Genomic DNA, 15,067 nt, shown 5'->3' with positions numbered 1-15,067 from the left:
TCTGAGAGCTGACAACAGTAGATATTTCAGACACTTCAGGAAAAAGTATGATAAATAAGGAATAAGGATATATGTTCCTTCTGCTGTCACACCTTGGCAGCAAGGATTGCAGCAATCACTGACTGAGGTTTTCTAAACTTGTGGTGTGTGGCAAAACATGACAAAAAAAAAAAAAATCATTGTGAAACTGCCTGCTTATTAAGTGATTCTCATATTTTTTTTCCAGTTGCATCCTCAGCTGCAGACCTACAGTCCTGCACAATCTCACACACCCCTAAGATAAAAATATATTTCTACTGAGCAAAGGGCTCTCACCTTGTAAGCGGGCTGCTGGGACCCAAGACTCCAAAATGACAGACTAGATGGCTCTGAGACAAAACCACCAACTTGAGTGCCCCAGGACAAGGTCTGGGTGTTAGGTCTGCTTCAGAGCTATGGTTCCTGGTAAAGGTGGCTCCATAAAAAACTGGTATTGGGACTTGGATTTGGTGAAAATTGGTCAAACAAGATGTTTAATAAAGAAATACGGACTGAACACGCTGTTCTTTCTCTTCCACTTGCTGCCATCTAGCGAATAAAGGGGGCACCTGCAACTTAATTACGGTAAAAATAGTTCCATTCAGGCAGAAACTACATTTTTTCCCACAATCTCTGAAGGCTTCTGATGGCAAGTAAATTTAGTGACAGTGTATGAACTCTAAAAAAAGGGGAAATAAATCTACATAACAAATTTTCAATTAATTTCTTTCATTAGCTTACTATGTCTCTCTTGGAAAATTCATAACACATTCTTTCCTTTGCGAAGTATCTAAAAGGCTTTGAAGGGAAATCTGAAATCAGTTACCACTTAAAGCCCACTTATTTCACCTCTATATGTTTACTTACCATCTGCTGGAGTGAAAACTGTAAGGCTAGTCTTTGGCCCCACCCCAGCACTTGTTTCAGCACCGACATAGACATGGTACGTTGTAAATGGTACAAGACTACTAAATACAAACTTATGATCCTTTGTGCTGTTATCCAAAATGTGACCTGGAATGAAAAAAATGAAGAGATTCTAGCTCAAAAATAAAAACATAGAGTCACTATCCAGGATGGTGAACAACAAAAAGGCAAATGTATTTGTGGAAAAGCTAGTTTGGCATAAACCTCATTGGAAATAACACTGAATGCCTGAAAAAATCCCCCCCCCCCACCATCTCAAATAGATATAAGGTTTTAGAGGAGGTTATTTTTTTTGTTTATAAATTAATTTCTATTGCTTCTCCTGTGCAATTCCATAAAAAAACTAGAATACAACTCATTTACTTCTTACTTAACTACATACAGTTACATAACTTCTTTAAATATATGTCTGAGTTTAAAAAAATACAAAAACATCAAAATAGATTCATATAGTTGACTGTATACTCTATGGGGATGACAATCCTCCAGAAATCTTTAACAGAAAAAGATAAAAGTAAGGTACAGAATGATTTGGACATATAAGCACCCTAATTCAGCTGTGATCTTAGCCTGTCATCTCTCTCAAAGAGTGAGAAAAGTTAATTTCCTTCATTAAGAACATCCAATGTGAATTTCATTCTGCAGTCTTCCTCATGATGGGCAGACTTTTCCCTTCGAAGTGTTGTAAAAGTTATTAAAAAATCTAATAGGGAAAAGGATACATAGCACTGTGTTCAAATATTCATTCTTGATTGACAGGGACACTAAGAATAAAAACATCAACTCAGACTTACCAAATGGTCCATACAGTTCAACTCTGTAACTAAGCTTTCCTGTTACTATGGTTGGTGGGTCCCACGTCACTGAGAAAGACTTTGCTGTAATGTTGCTCTTGGCAAAATTTTGTGGCGGATCTTCTGGAACTTAAATAATATTGGAAAAAGTCTTTGAACATAAAATAATTTATAGTAAGATTTTCAAGAACCACATACCAGACAATTCATTTTAAGCATCAACATTAAATATTCTGAAGGGAAACTACATTAAAAGCACATCTCATTGAAATGACTTATTTTCATTGCATTTCATTTTAAAGGGAATGCTTGCAAAATGCACCAAGAGAGCTGATGGCCTGCGAATAATCTCTGAAAGACAAAGGTGGCAGGGATTCCACCATCTTTAGCATTGACTTCTTCATGATAGAGATTACATAAGTTTGGGATGCTCAGCCATACAGAACTCACATTGGGTATGTTTTTCTTCCTTGAACAGCTTCTTTTTCATATAGACAATACTTCATATTGAACATTTTTGGACAACACTAATCATACATATTACTATCAAAAACCCATAAACCTGGAACGAATTAAGCTTGCAAAAACATTGCATACTGAGTAGTTTTCTTCTTTCATCAATCTAGTCACATAAATTTAAATGGGTTCCATACACAAGTGATTATGGAATCTGATCCCTGTACTTTCTGAAGGATACCTTATTGTATTCATAAGTTAATAAGAGACTAGAAATAAGATAAAAATTTGAATCCAAAGACAGCTGAAGGTGGTGGAATTTTTTACATCCATATAGAGTAAAGTCAAGCCTGATCTTAAAAAATACTGCATACCAAAGTACACTTATGAAAAACGCTTAATGTAAATTGCTAGGAAAATCAGGTCTTAATATGTTGTGTGCAAGATTTAAGCTAATATGGACATATAGACTGGTCCTGTAAACAAATAAGCAAGTTAACTAACATGCTACTCTTAAAAAGTACTATAATCTTTTGTAAAAACTAATGTACAAATGAAAGAAATTAAGTATACTCTCATTCATAAGAGATTTGTTATAGATTTGTCAGCAGTGACTACTTAATCATACTTAGTTACTAAAATTGCGTCAGCTACAATTGCACATAATTCTGAAGTACCATCTTAAAAGTCCAAACATTTTTCTCTTTGTAGAAGTGTCTTCCCCCTAACAGACATAACTGTAATGAAATATTTGCATGATGAATTTTCAAAATATATTTATAATGAAGCATTTAAAAACATTTTAGTGAAGTAGCCTCCTTTTCAAAAACCAAAGCAAGAAAAGTATCATCTTTGTCAAGAACACAGCAGAGCTTCTGCATGGCTTAGAAAATTCTGGCTCGAGTGGACAGAAATAATTTTCAGCATTTTAAAATGGCACATTGATGAGCTGTACAACAGCAACATAGATCATCTTGATCTGTGTGGCCAGATAGCATGACAACACCACTGTGTCAATTCTCCTGTGTGAGTAGGAAAGAGGCATTTGAAATCAATGCTCCCTCCATGTTCTCATCTGCTATAACAAAGCACAATCTATGAATTCCTCTGTCTCAAACCTCATTCCAGACACTCCAGTGGAGGACTGAAACGTGAGGTCTTGTCGACTAGAGGAACTAGTAACTCAGAGGGAGTGGCAAGCGTGATACTAGAGAGGTACTTGTAAGGACCAAGATATTTAGAAAACTGAAATGGATTTCAGTAATTACAGAGTGATCAGATGATGGTGCTTGATACTGGGGGAAGAGATGTTACAATAACTGCAAGACAGTCCCAGATCATAATTTTACTATACAGGCTATATAGATCAATACAAATTTAGCATGTAGAAACACTTTTCCCACTGAAGTAAATGAAAGGTAAGAAAATAAAAATAATGAGGTGAAGTCTATTAATCCACCACACCTTCTGAAGAAATCACCAGCCAACATTATCACCAACCTCCAAACAGGTTCCTTGTCACACAGTCACCCAGGCCTCACAGGGGAGCACATTAACAAGCACCTGAATGTTCATAAGGTGAAGATCTAATAGATGTGGATCCAGAAGCTTAGGTGTGCCGGTGTGCTACTAAGAGGAAGGACTTACTGAAGCTTGCCTGGGTCATGAGGGCTGACAAGGGGTGTGCCAGTGGCTCTGGGGACACCACATATCCACCCACACTGATCAGTAAGCCAATCTCCCTTTTCCCAAATCATGTGTTAATGGATGAGCCTTGGCTTTACAGGCACCTGGCAGGCAAGGGATGAAGATCTTATCTTTCAAACAGCTGACATGTTTCTGTATATTGGGCACAACTAACCCCCACTGCATAAGCTCTTCATCGCACCTACTCTAGGATGTTAACAGGGTGACAAATAAAGTGGCAATTAATTCTGGGATTGTTAAAAACTAAACTATCCAAATCTTCATTAACCCTAGGCAGAACAGCACACTAATGGTATTTTAATTTTAGTAAAGCAATTCAAATGAACAGCGTTAGGAGAGAATTAAACTTCTCTTCATCTGAAGAGTGCTGTGCATTCTGGATATATGCAAGGGGAACCCAGTAACATCAGGGTGTGAGGCAAAAGAAAGATGTACTAGCAAAGAAAAAGCCAGAGTAACAGTCCTTTAGAAGATTTTTGTGACATGGCTCTATTAAAAATGTTGCCCACCACCTACCTGAGCCACTAGAAAATTCCTGCTCCTGGACAACCTTCATTTCCAATGCTAACTTCTCAGTGCACTGGAGGTAATCCAGACTTAACCTTCCTAGTGTTTAGAATTTTCTTCAACATTAAGTAAAGTTCTGCAATAGGTCCAGACTGAGGAACCACAGGACTAGTAGCTTTATTGTGCTTATTTTTCCACAAAGGCAAAGAAGCTCAAAGTGCATTGCTATGTACACAATACCCATACTTTTTGAATAACATGCCTGACACCTTTTCTCTTCATCTGCATTTTTATTTCTCCTTCCATTGTACCATTAATTGCAGCTCTTGAATAATCCTCAGTTTTTCATAAAATTTGGTCTGTCCTGAGTATAATTTGGTATCTTTGATTTTATGAACTCCCAGTGACTGCACGTTAGCTACATTAATAGTTATATATACTTGCAGTTGATTACATGAGGTAGAATTACGTAATCATGTAAATACAAGTGTGTGATGCGGGCAAAGACAGATTCAGACTGAAGTATCCTGGAACACAACTTCAAACTGATATTTCGAAGATTTCATATAAATCTGAAAACTTCTTTTCCATTTGAAAGCATTATATACCTGATTCTGGAGTCCGGACAATCGCACTGTCAATGTAGCCTGCTTCAGTGGTAACTGCAGAGACTTCAAAAAGATAGGTGGTATATGGCCTGAGGTTAGTTATAACAAAACTAATTGGTTCATTCCAAACAGAGCTCATTTGATCTGGTGCTTCTGTACTGGGTGCAACTGTAGTCCGTGAAGGAATTGTGGATTTGCCAAAAGTAGTTGAAGGAGTGGTAGTACTCCACAAAAATGATTCGCTGTTATCCTATAAAGACAAAATAGGACATATCACAAGCTGCATCTATAACCTATGATCATAAATATATGTAGATCAAAAAAAGGCAGACCACCTTTGAAACAAAATCACCCCAAATTGGTTCTTCTCTTTGTACTTCAGTCTCCAAATTTAGGTTATTGGTTCATTAGTTGACATTGCTAGTTCAGTGTTAATGATTAGCCATTCCTGTTAGTTATTCCTGCTAGTGACAGTATTATAGTTTCCTGCATTATCCCAAAAGTTCTCAAATCTGACTGATTGAAGCAGCTCTCCAGGCTGGAGGTGGGATGGGGGGAAAGGGAGGGGAAGTTGGGCAACTTGACATCCACATAATTGGAACACTCTGTTCAGAATAAAAAGGAAGATATGAACAAACACTAGAAAGGAGAACTTTCTTCAAGAAATTCTGGAAGGCACACATTAGTTACAGCTCTGAATCCAATGAACAGTCAAAATTCAGAAACTTTTCAATGAATTCTTAAGACCAATTCAGACTACAAATATTTTATTACAAATTCCTCTGCTTATTGTGGGCCTTTTTATACTGATATGAAAAGTATTTATATAATGTTGAAATGTGATACACAGTAAAAAGCATACATTTAAAATATAAAAAGTATTATCATACTACATATAAAGTAAGATATCAGCAATACATCTGCATTGACCAAAAATACCCTGACAATTCTTGTTCTTTCTAATTGAATGCTTTAAAAAACAAAAATTTTAAAAAATGGAATTTTGAAAAAGAATTCAAAACTATCTATTGCATTATTTTCTGTTAAAAGGATAAAAAAAATCAACCCTTTCTTAACATTTTTACTATGACTAAACTGAGCTTTTCAAGGAAAAGTACTCCATTTAAACAATTTTGAACAGAAAGGTTTTCTGTCTTCAACCATTATATCCTGCCTTGGGCCTAAGTCTGTAAAATTTTTTTATGTCTCAAAATTCAAATATAAAACTATATACTGTAGCTTGAATCCACTTCTAATTTAAAAGGCTTATAGCACTTACATTACATTCTGGTAACCTCCCAGACAGAAGGTCCTCTACTTTAACCAAGACATCTTTCACTACAATCCCACTTCTTGCATGTTTCACACTAATCTTGAAACTGGTTATCCTTCCATTCGGTTGCCGAGGGAGAAACCAGATCAGATTTACAGCTGAATAATTTAAGGCTTCAACTGTGAGATTCACTACTTTACCTGGAGCTTGAAAACAAAACAAACAAAAACAATCAGACATACTTCTCGTTTCAGTACTGGAAAAAAAAAAATCACTTTTTTGTAATGCCATTTCTAGCTTCCAAACCCCAAAGCAAATAACAACCATTCACAGGTACATGTAAAGTAGCTGATAGGAAACCAGCTCTTTTTCCAATCTAATTTAAGTGAGAAATATAGTAGTATCAGTCTCATAATAATTCAGTAATTGGTTTGCCAACTTAAAAATTTCCAACTTTCCTAGAAGCAATTAATCTGCTGTGTCAGAAGCAGCAATTTTTTGTCCATTTTTGTTTAAGAGCATATGACGGCACTAGCTGCTTTATTTCACTTTACCTGTGTCATCTTTTCAGATAGATACAGATTTTTGGTAGCTTTAAACAGTTCAGTTTAATTTGAATGTACATAACTACTGAAGAAATGGTGTTCTTTTTACCAGTGACAATTTCCAGGGCCTTTTGTCACAGCATCTGTATTAATCACAGGACAAAGGAACAGGATGCAGCATCTAAATGAGATTTTACATGCTATCTGAGCAGTGTGGCTCTCTCCTGTGTGTATGGCACAGCCAGCAGCACTTCCTGCAATGCTAGCCTTAGTACTAAGGAGAAAAGGGTTATGCTGCCTTAAAAATATACCACTGTCCACTATTACAGATCTTCCACAATTGAATTGAGACAGCTCCTCCAAGCCTTACATTTAGTTCTTGCTTAGCCCTTGCTGACTCTTTGCAGACATTTCGCCTCCTTCCCCCTCTTCAGAGACTACAGGCTTAAAATAGTTATATCTTCCAGTTATATCTATATCTTTTTCTACTTTAAACTGCACCTCTTCATGTTGATCAACTTGTTGGGCTTTCTTTAACCATCAAAGCAGAAGTTTAAATAATTGAGAAGGTAAAAATATAAATATAGCATCAGTGACACATTAACTCTCATCTAGAATTTGAAGAAACTTTTCAATTACATTTATAATATGAGATTTTTGCAGTTTACACAGATACAGAAACCAAACAGGATTCCTGAAAACGGAGGGACTGACACTGCCAATGCAGCACAACTTCTATATTCCACTGAGACTGGTTCACCCTAGTGCAACTGGTCTGGTGCCAGTTCTTCAGCCAAGACACAATTGTTCCTGGAGCATGAGTAAGACTACAAACACTAAATTAATAAAGGTTATGCAAATTCAGGCTATAATTACAATTTTCTAAAACTCAGTAAAATACATTCTGTGCTGGGCTTCTTAGAAAAGACGTCTGACTCCAGCACTAAACAAATACGGCTTAGCACAAGTAAGCAATGCCAGAGCTGATCTCACAACAAAGTCTCTCTCCTAGTACTGCTGCAGGAAACAGCAGACGGGTCCACTTGACAGGTAGCTCTGTTGTCCTGTGACCTTGCTTTCTGGAAGCAACACATCCCAACAGAAACAGATTTTGCATGTAGAACACCCATATTGGCACACTCTTAAACATAGAATCGCTCGGCTGGAAAGACTTTTGAGATCATAGAGTCCAACTGTACCTGTCCACTGCTAAACCATATCCCTAAGCACTTCATCTACCTGTCTTTTAAATACTTTTAGGGATGGTGACTCAACTACCTCCCTGGGCAGCCTGTTCCACTACCTGATAAACCTTTTGATGAAGAAATTTTTCTTGATGTCTAATCCGAATCTCCCCTGTGCAAATTGAAGCCATTTCCTATCATCCTATCACCTATCACTTAGAAGAAAAGACCAACACCCACCTGACTACAACCTCCTTCCAGGTAGTTGTAGACAGCGATAAGGTCTCCCCTTAGCCTCCTTTCCTCCAGGCTAAACAACCCAAATTCCCTCAGCTGCTCCTCATAAGACTTGTTCTCCAGCCCCTTTAGCAGCTTCATTGCCCTTCTCTGGGTGCACCTCAATGCCTTTCCTGTAGTGAAGGGCCCAAAACTGAACACAGTATTTAAGATGCAGCCTCACCAGTGCATAGTACAGAGGCAGAACCACTTCTCTGGACCTGCTGGTCACGCCGCTTCTGATACAAGCCAAGATGCTATTGGCCTTCTTGGCCACCTGGGCACACTGCTGGCTCACATTCAGTCAGCTGTCAACCAACACCCCCAGGTCCTTCTCTGCCAGGCAGCTTTCCAGTTACTCTTCCCCTAGTCTGTAGCACTGCATGGGCATTTTGTGTCCCAAGTGCAGGACTCAGCACTTGACCTTGTTGAACCTCATCTAATGGTCTCAGCACATTGGTCCAGCCTGTTCAGATCCCTTTGAAGAGCCTCCATACCCTCAAGGAGATCAAGAATTCCTCCCAGCTTTGGGTCATCTGCCAACTTACTAAGTAAGTACATTCAATCCCCTCATCCAGGTAATTGAAGATCCAGGTAAATCATCCATCAATACAGATGTTAAACAGGACTGGAGCCAACACGAGCCCTGGAGAACACCACTTGTGACCCGCCTCCATCTGGATTTAACTCCATTTAGAACCACTCTTTGGGCTCAGCCATCCAGTCAATTTTTTACCCAGCAGAGGGTGCACCTGTCCAGGCCAGCGGAAGACAGTTTCTCAGAAAAATAGTGTGTGAAACTGCCAAAGCCTTTCCTAAAGTCTAGGTACACTATATCTAGAGCCTTTTCCTCATCCATAAGCAGGTAACATTGTCATAGGAGGAGAAAAGGTTAGTTTGGCAGGACCTGCCTTCAATAAACCCATGTTGACGGGGCCTGATCACCTGGTTGTCGTGTGTGTGCTGTGTGATAGCACTCAATATGACGTGCTCCATGACCTTCTCTGGCATGGAGGTCAGACTGACAGGCCAGTAGTTCCCTGGATTTTCCCTCCAACCCTTCTTGTAAATTCTGTTATTAGTAAATAAGACAAAATGCATCTTTTCCACTGAGTAAGAGAATATGTAAAGAACTAGGATTTTGTTCTAAATTTATCAGAATTTGTTCAAGTACTAAACATGTCTTGGATACTTTATTTGAACAAATTAGAGCAGCTTTAATTAAAATAATTAGGAGCTTTATTCAATTTACCACTTTCTGCAGTCTGAAAAAGAAATGGATCACTAAATACTCCAACACCAGCACTGTTCTCAGCAGCAACCTAAAGAAAAAAAACCACCACATTAGAGAACCTATAGGATGTACAGTTTCAGGGACTATAAAATCTTAAGGATTAACAGACATCATCTTCTAGCTTTTAGACTATAAATACACAAATGAACATGCCTTTCATAGCTCTATTTTTTAATTTATACACAATATTTAAGGGTGGAAAAGTTACAAAACCAGGTAAGAAACTGAGACAATGATGTGTAAACATTCACACTTCAAAAGTACTGAGTCCCTTTTTATGCAAAGTCAACAGCAAGAATAACATCAGTAACACTCCTTTTCCTTATCACAATACACTTACACCAGATTTCCCATTCCTATTTTACTCATCCTACTCATCAACTTAAAAGAATACATTCTCTTTTATTTCTTGAGCTCCTGAAGGATAGCAAGAGCCAGTAAACCTTCACTAGAGCAGAAATCCAAGGAAACCATGTCTTTTGGCAGAAAGACAACAGGTCAGGAAACTGTGGATGCACTTTATGGTGGATATGCCTCAACACTCACAATCTCTGCATAAACATAACAACGATGCTATTTGCTCTTCAATATATCACTTATTGACAACTGAACTTAGTGATGGGCCATGGCATGCAATACTTACAAATAAAAGGGAATGAAGTTTGACTCCTTATTTTGAGAGGAAGTGACAGTGACAACAAAAGGTAAAACATGAGCAAAATTCCAACAGTGATAGTGAGGGGCGCATAAAAGAAACAACAAATAAAGCTCTCCAGCAAGGTTAAACTTCACAGAGTCATTCCCTCCCACTAGTGCCAGGTAATAAAGGTATACCAATGCTGGTGAGGGAACTGACAGTGCAATTTGTGGGAAACACAGAGTGAGAAGGGGCAGATGTGTGAAACTATCTGGGGACCTTAGTAGAAGTGACAGATAGCACACAGAGCAAAGAGAGTAGAAGGAGCCAGCAGGTCAGAAAGAATAACTGCTCTAACCATTTCTCAGGACTAAACTGCGTCTTTCAGATGACTGTAAAGCTATTCAAACAAAAGCACTAAGCCACAGCAGACAAACTACAGCAAGGTAATATGAAAGAATCTAGGATGTAAAGGGGCAGATACACCTATGGCTGCTTCCCGATGCAGTGCATGCTCTGCTTGGTGAAAGAGAACCTGTACCACTGGCCTGCTCCTTCCTAAGCCATACAAACATCACCTTCCCATGCTCAACTCATGACTCCGGCCAACCCTACCTATTTCTGTGTCACAGAGAGAACGATTTGAAATGTCCTTAAGCATTAATGAATTCTACAGTAATTGCAAGAGCTGAGGAAATTACCTGGAGATCTTCAGGGACCTGACAGGCAATCAGAAAATTCTGACAATAACAAAATTATATTATTGCAATCTAAAGTTACGTCCTCACCTGAACACTTTTTTTTTTTTTTTTTTTTTTTTTGGTATCTCATCTCAAAGTTGGCATTGTAGAAAAGGTCCAGAAAGGAAAACTAGCATTAATGCAGACATGGGAACTCTCATCTCATTGTGTAGTTGCAAAAGCACTCAGTTACTATGACAGAAGTATGCAAAAATTTGCATGGCAAAGGTGCCAGCTACATTTGCTTTGAAGACAAATCAAAATAAATACTTACATAATGTACTGTTAGCTTCTAGAGATCATTGCCACAAAAAGCCATTACAGGAAAAAGTTTGGAAACATTTAAAAAAGGACAAGTTTACCACGCAGGTAAGAAAGTACTATCCAAAGTTTAAGTAGCTGCAATTCATGTTTGGAAGAAGTATTTTTATGCTTTGAAGTATGTTGCCACTAATTATTTAAGGAAATTATCACAAGAAAAATTCTTGAACGCATATTTTCACAAAGTTATCAGTGATCAGCTATTCAAAGTTAACCATAGCTCTCCAGCGTTTAACATATTATCACTTGTAACTGCTGTTTCTTTTAAGATGCTTTTTTTCATTAGATGTAAAGAAATTAAGACTGGGCTGTTACAAACAGAGTGGAAACCCATATTCAAAGCTTATAAGCTTTGTTGAACTTTATTGTCACAGGATTTACAAGAAAGGATTTCACAATGGGACCAAGCCAGGTACCCTATAAAAATCAAGAATTTTCATATGCAAAAATCAAGAGTTACTTTTAAATTACAGAACAGACTCCAAAAATTAACCAAAGAACCACAAGAATTTGCTCAAGAGAATGAAAACATAATGTTTTCTTTTGGCCACATCTGTGAGGTATAAAAAGTGTTTCCACCTAAGTCATCTGTGAGGTTGCTTTTGGGTCAAGCAGTGAGGGCGCCCACTAAAACAGGAAGTAACGTAATAACCCTTAGCTTGCTCACAGGCTTTTATTCACGCATGAGAAAAGTTGTGTAGTCCCTGCTGGACATCAGTTGGGTCACAAGTCACTTTCCTGAGTCAAACTCTGTTCTAAGATCAATGTTTCCGGCGCCAGCAATGTGAACTATTGCCTCATACATATATCAATACAGGGCAAACTATTATTAAGTAACAAAAAAAAAAATTATTTTGAATGTCCCACAGATTTTCCAGAGAAGATTCATGTATGGAGCAAAGAATAGAATTCGCAAAACCTTTAATAGCAAACCACACAAGTGATATCAAGGTACTCAGAAATGCAAATTGAATTCTCTTAGCTTCATGGAGATTAATCTGCTTTGATTCTAAGTGATAATACTTTTCTCAAATAGTAGCTGAAATTTTTGTGTGTGTTTTTGTTTTAGTTTGTTTTTGTTTAAGAGATGACTGAAGGCAGAAGATCAAAGGAAAAATATTTTTCCAGCTGTGGATATACCGGCTTTTTTTATCAGCATGGTAATCACAACTAGATTCACAGTGAGCAACTTTCCCACAATGGCAGGCATAATTACATTTTACCATACACACACATCGCTTTTACAAAGAATCACTGCACAGCCCTATTCCTGGTATGGTCAAATTCAATTCTTTTTTTATAGCTTTGCACTGTATGAACTTCCATGATACGAAATGAAGCAAATCAAGTACAGAATTTCATTTCATTCTTTATATTGAAATGAAGCACCTCTCCAAGGTTCTTATGAAAGAGTAAGATAAGCAAAGAACTGATTGGCAAATATTGCCAAAAGGATAAGTAGTTCATCCCTGTTCACCTGAAGTAATTTATTGCTGAAGAGTTCAGAAATGGGTCAGGAGTGCTTAGTCTCAATGTAAACAAATTCCACATATCGGAATCACGGAAATACATGTACTAATTTTGGTAGAAGATTCACTATGAATATCTAGGCAGTAAAATTTATGGAAAGGGAATGGATTTGTTTCAGCAGATAACACAAGGTAAAACATCCTGGCTTACAGAAAAGAGGGTAAGGCATTCACAGGCTACATCTAAACAGATATTCAGGCAAGAAAATGACTTCTTAAACGAACAAAGTTTAAAATTAAAGAAAGAAGTATGTACCCATATGCTTTTCTGGATCTGGATGAGATTTAGAAATAAACTTGTAATATCCAAAGCGCATCAGTGACCTGAAAGATTAAATCTCTGAATTTGAGATCTCTGAATTTGCAACATGAAGAAGGATTTAGAAGTTTTTTTAAACTTCTACCATTTGGTTCTACTTTCTACCACATAATGCCATATTTGAATAAGGATATCAATAGAAGAAACTACATTTCAGTACAATTTTGGTTGGAAATTATTTACAGTAGATTTAAAAACCACTACTGTAAACAAATACTAATATATGATGTTATATGGCACCACCACTTAACAAGGTCCTTCAGAAAACACTGTATGGACCTAACATAAACTCACAAAATTTACAATAAAACTGAGTCCAAAATACTAAAAGAAATTTGTAAAGCTTTTACCTTAATTTCATAAGTTGTTCCAGGGTTAAGACTGGTTAGCAAAACCTCCAGACTATCTGGCTTTGTTGTGACCTGTGTATAAGCTATTTGCATCCATGGGCAGACCTCTTTATATTTAACAATATAGGATAGAATTCTCCCATTTGGGTGCAGTGGCATATTCCATGACAGCAGAATCCCAGCAGAGCCCACTCTTTCACCTGCAAGGAACACAGGTGGGCCAGGATCTATCAAAAAAAAAAAAAATATATATATAGACACACACACATATAAAACAGGTTTTAATTAAGTTCCTAGATAATGGAGACATCTTTACGGCTTCTATAAAGAAATTATATCATCTAGCAGCATAAACTAGTAAAACTATCGAAAACTAATGTACTGTTCAATAAAGAGCTTTTTTCTGGCTAGAGTCCTGTTACAAAAATGATTAAATGAATTTTGGAACACTAGGAACATTCTTCTACAAGAATGTAAAAAATGTAATGCTCAAGACCTCCATGGACAAAACAGAGTTTAATGCCAATTTAATATTTCATATGTTCTAACATGCTTAATTTCTGTTACTTTCCCTAAAATCATTCACACCAAACTGCACTCTCTTACAAAACATGGCTAAACTTTATGAAAGTTCTCAGAAGCCTACCATTATATGTACAATTTGAGGTATGGATATTACCATGTGACACAATCACAAATTTTTCAAAAACTCATAAATGGTTCTTCTTTATGCTTTTCTTTTTTTTCTTTTTTTTTTTTAATTCCTTTTTTTTTTCAAATGGCCAAGCTAATGCCTGAATACAACAACAACTTGTATCCAAGTTTCTTAAAACAGTCTAATAGGAAACTCTCATGTGCTCAGAGAAAATTTTAGGTTCTGTGTAATTTTTGTGGTTAAAGAAAGTGAAAAATTCTAGTTAAGTGTTCAAAACTGCTTATCATTTCTCAGATACTACTGTGTACATAATAAATTAAAAAAATAGTTTAAAAAAAAGCAGCAAAAATTGATCGGTGATTATTAACTCACTTGTCACATTTGTTGTCACTGTTCTACTGGCAGGTGAACTGTAGACTGAAGAAGAAACTGCAGAAACAGTGACATTGTATGTTGTTCCAGGAATAGTATTTGAAAAATCAGCCTGAAATAGAACAAAGTCTTTTACCAGGAATCATGAAAATGAAAAAAGAAAACAACAGAAGTTTAAGCGTTGCATTACAGAAAGTGATCTGATAATAAGTTTTTTAGAATTACAACAGTATTTATAACAGTAAAAATAGTAGTTTACACCTGTTAGCTACAGTACAGTATTTTTGACATTTTATTTAACTGCCCTCTATAAGCTTTGTATAACATTCAATATTAAAGAACAACAAAATTAACTATTAATTTTATTACAGAATCACCTATTGGTCTATCTATAGAGGTTTTCCTGTATGACAATCGTTATCAAAGTAAGTATGAAGCATTATAAAATTCCTTTTTGAAAGAATAAACACAAAAGCAGCCTGAAAAAAGTTTTTGACCCCATCTTTTGAAACAAACATAATTAAAAACTTTTTAACAAGCATTTATATCAAATAC

The 15,067-nt window shown here is 36.7% G+C and overlaps 1 protein-coding gene across 1 annotated transcript in view; it reads right to left on the bottom strand.

Annotated features, from left to right (window-relative positions):
* Positions 1-15,067, bottom strand: part of PTPRQ (protein tyrosine phosphatase receptor type Q) — a 129,943-nt gene that overhangs the window by 89,225 nt on the left and 25,651 nt on the right. The window contains exons 19-25 of the mRNA XM_054056718.1: positions 14,513-14,624; positions 13,486-13,712; positions 9,548-9,617; positions 6,297-6,496; positions 5,018-5,267; positions 1,740-1,868; positions 886-1,032 (exon numbers count right to left, since the gene is read on the bottom strand). Coding sequence (XP_053912693.1) covers positions 886-1,032; positions 1,740-1,868; positions 5,018-5,267; positions 6,297-6,496; positions 9,548-9,617; positions 13,486-13,712; positions 14,513-14,624 — 1,135 coding nt within the window. The remainder of the gene's footprint in view (positions 1-885; positions 1,033-1,739; positions 1,869-5,017; positions 5,268-6,296; positions 6,497-9,547; positions 9,618-13,485; positions 13,713-14,512; positions 14,625-15,067) is intronic.

This window comes from Cuculus canorus, chromosome 1 (assembly GCF_017976375.1).
Source record: "Cuculus canorus isolate bCucCan1 chromosome 1, bCucCan1.pri, whole genome shotgun sequence".
NCBI lineage: Eukaryota > Metazoa > Chordata > Aves > Cuculiformes > Cuculidae > Cuculus > Cuculus canorus.
The sequence above is the reverse complement of the archived record's forward strand: the minus strand, read 5'-3'. Positions and strand labels throughout refer to the sequence as shown.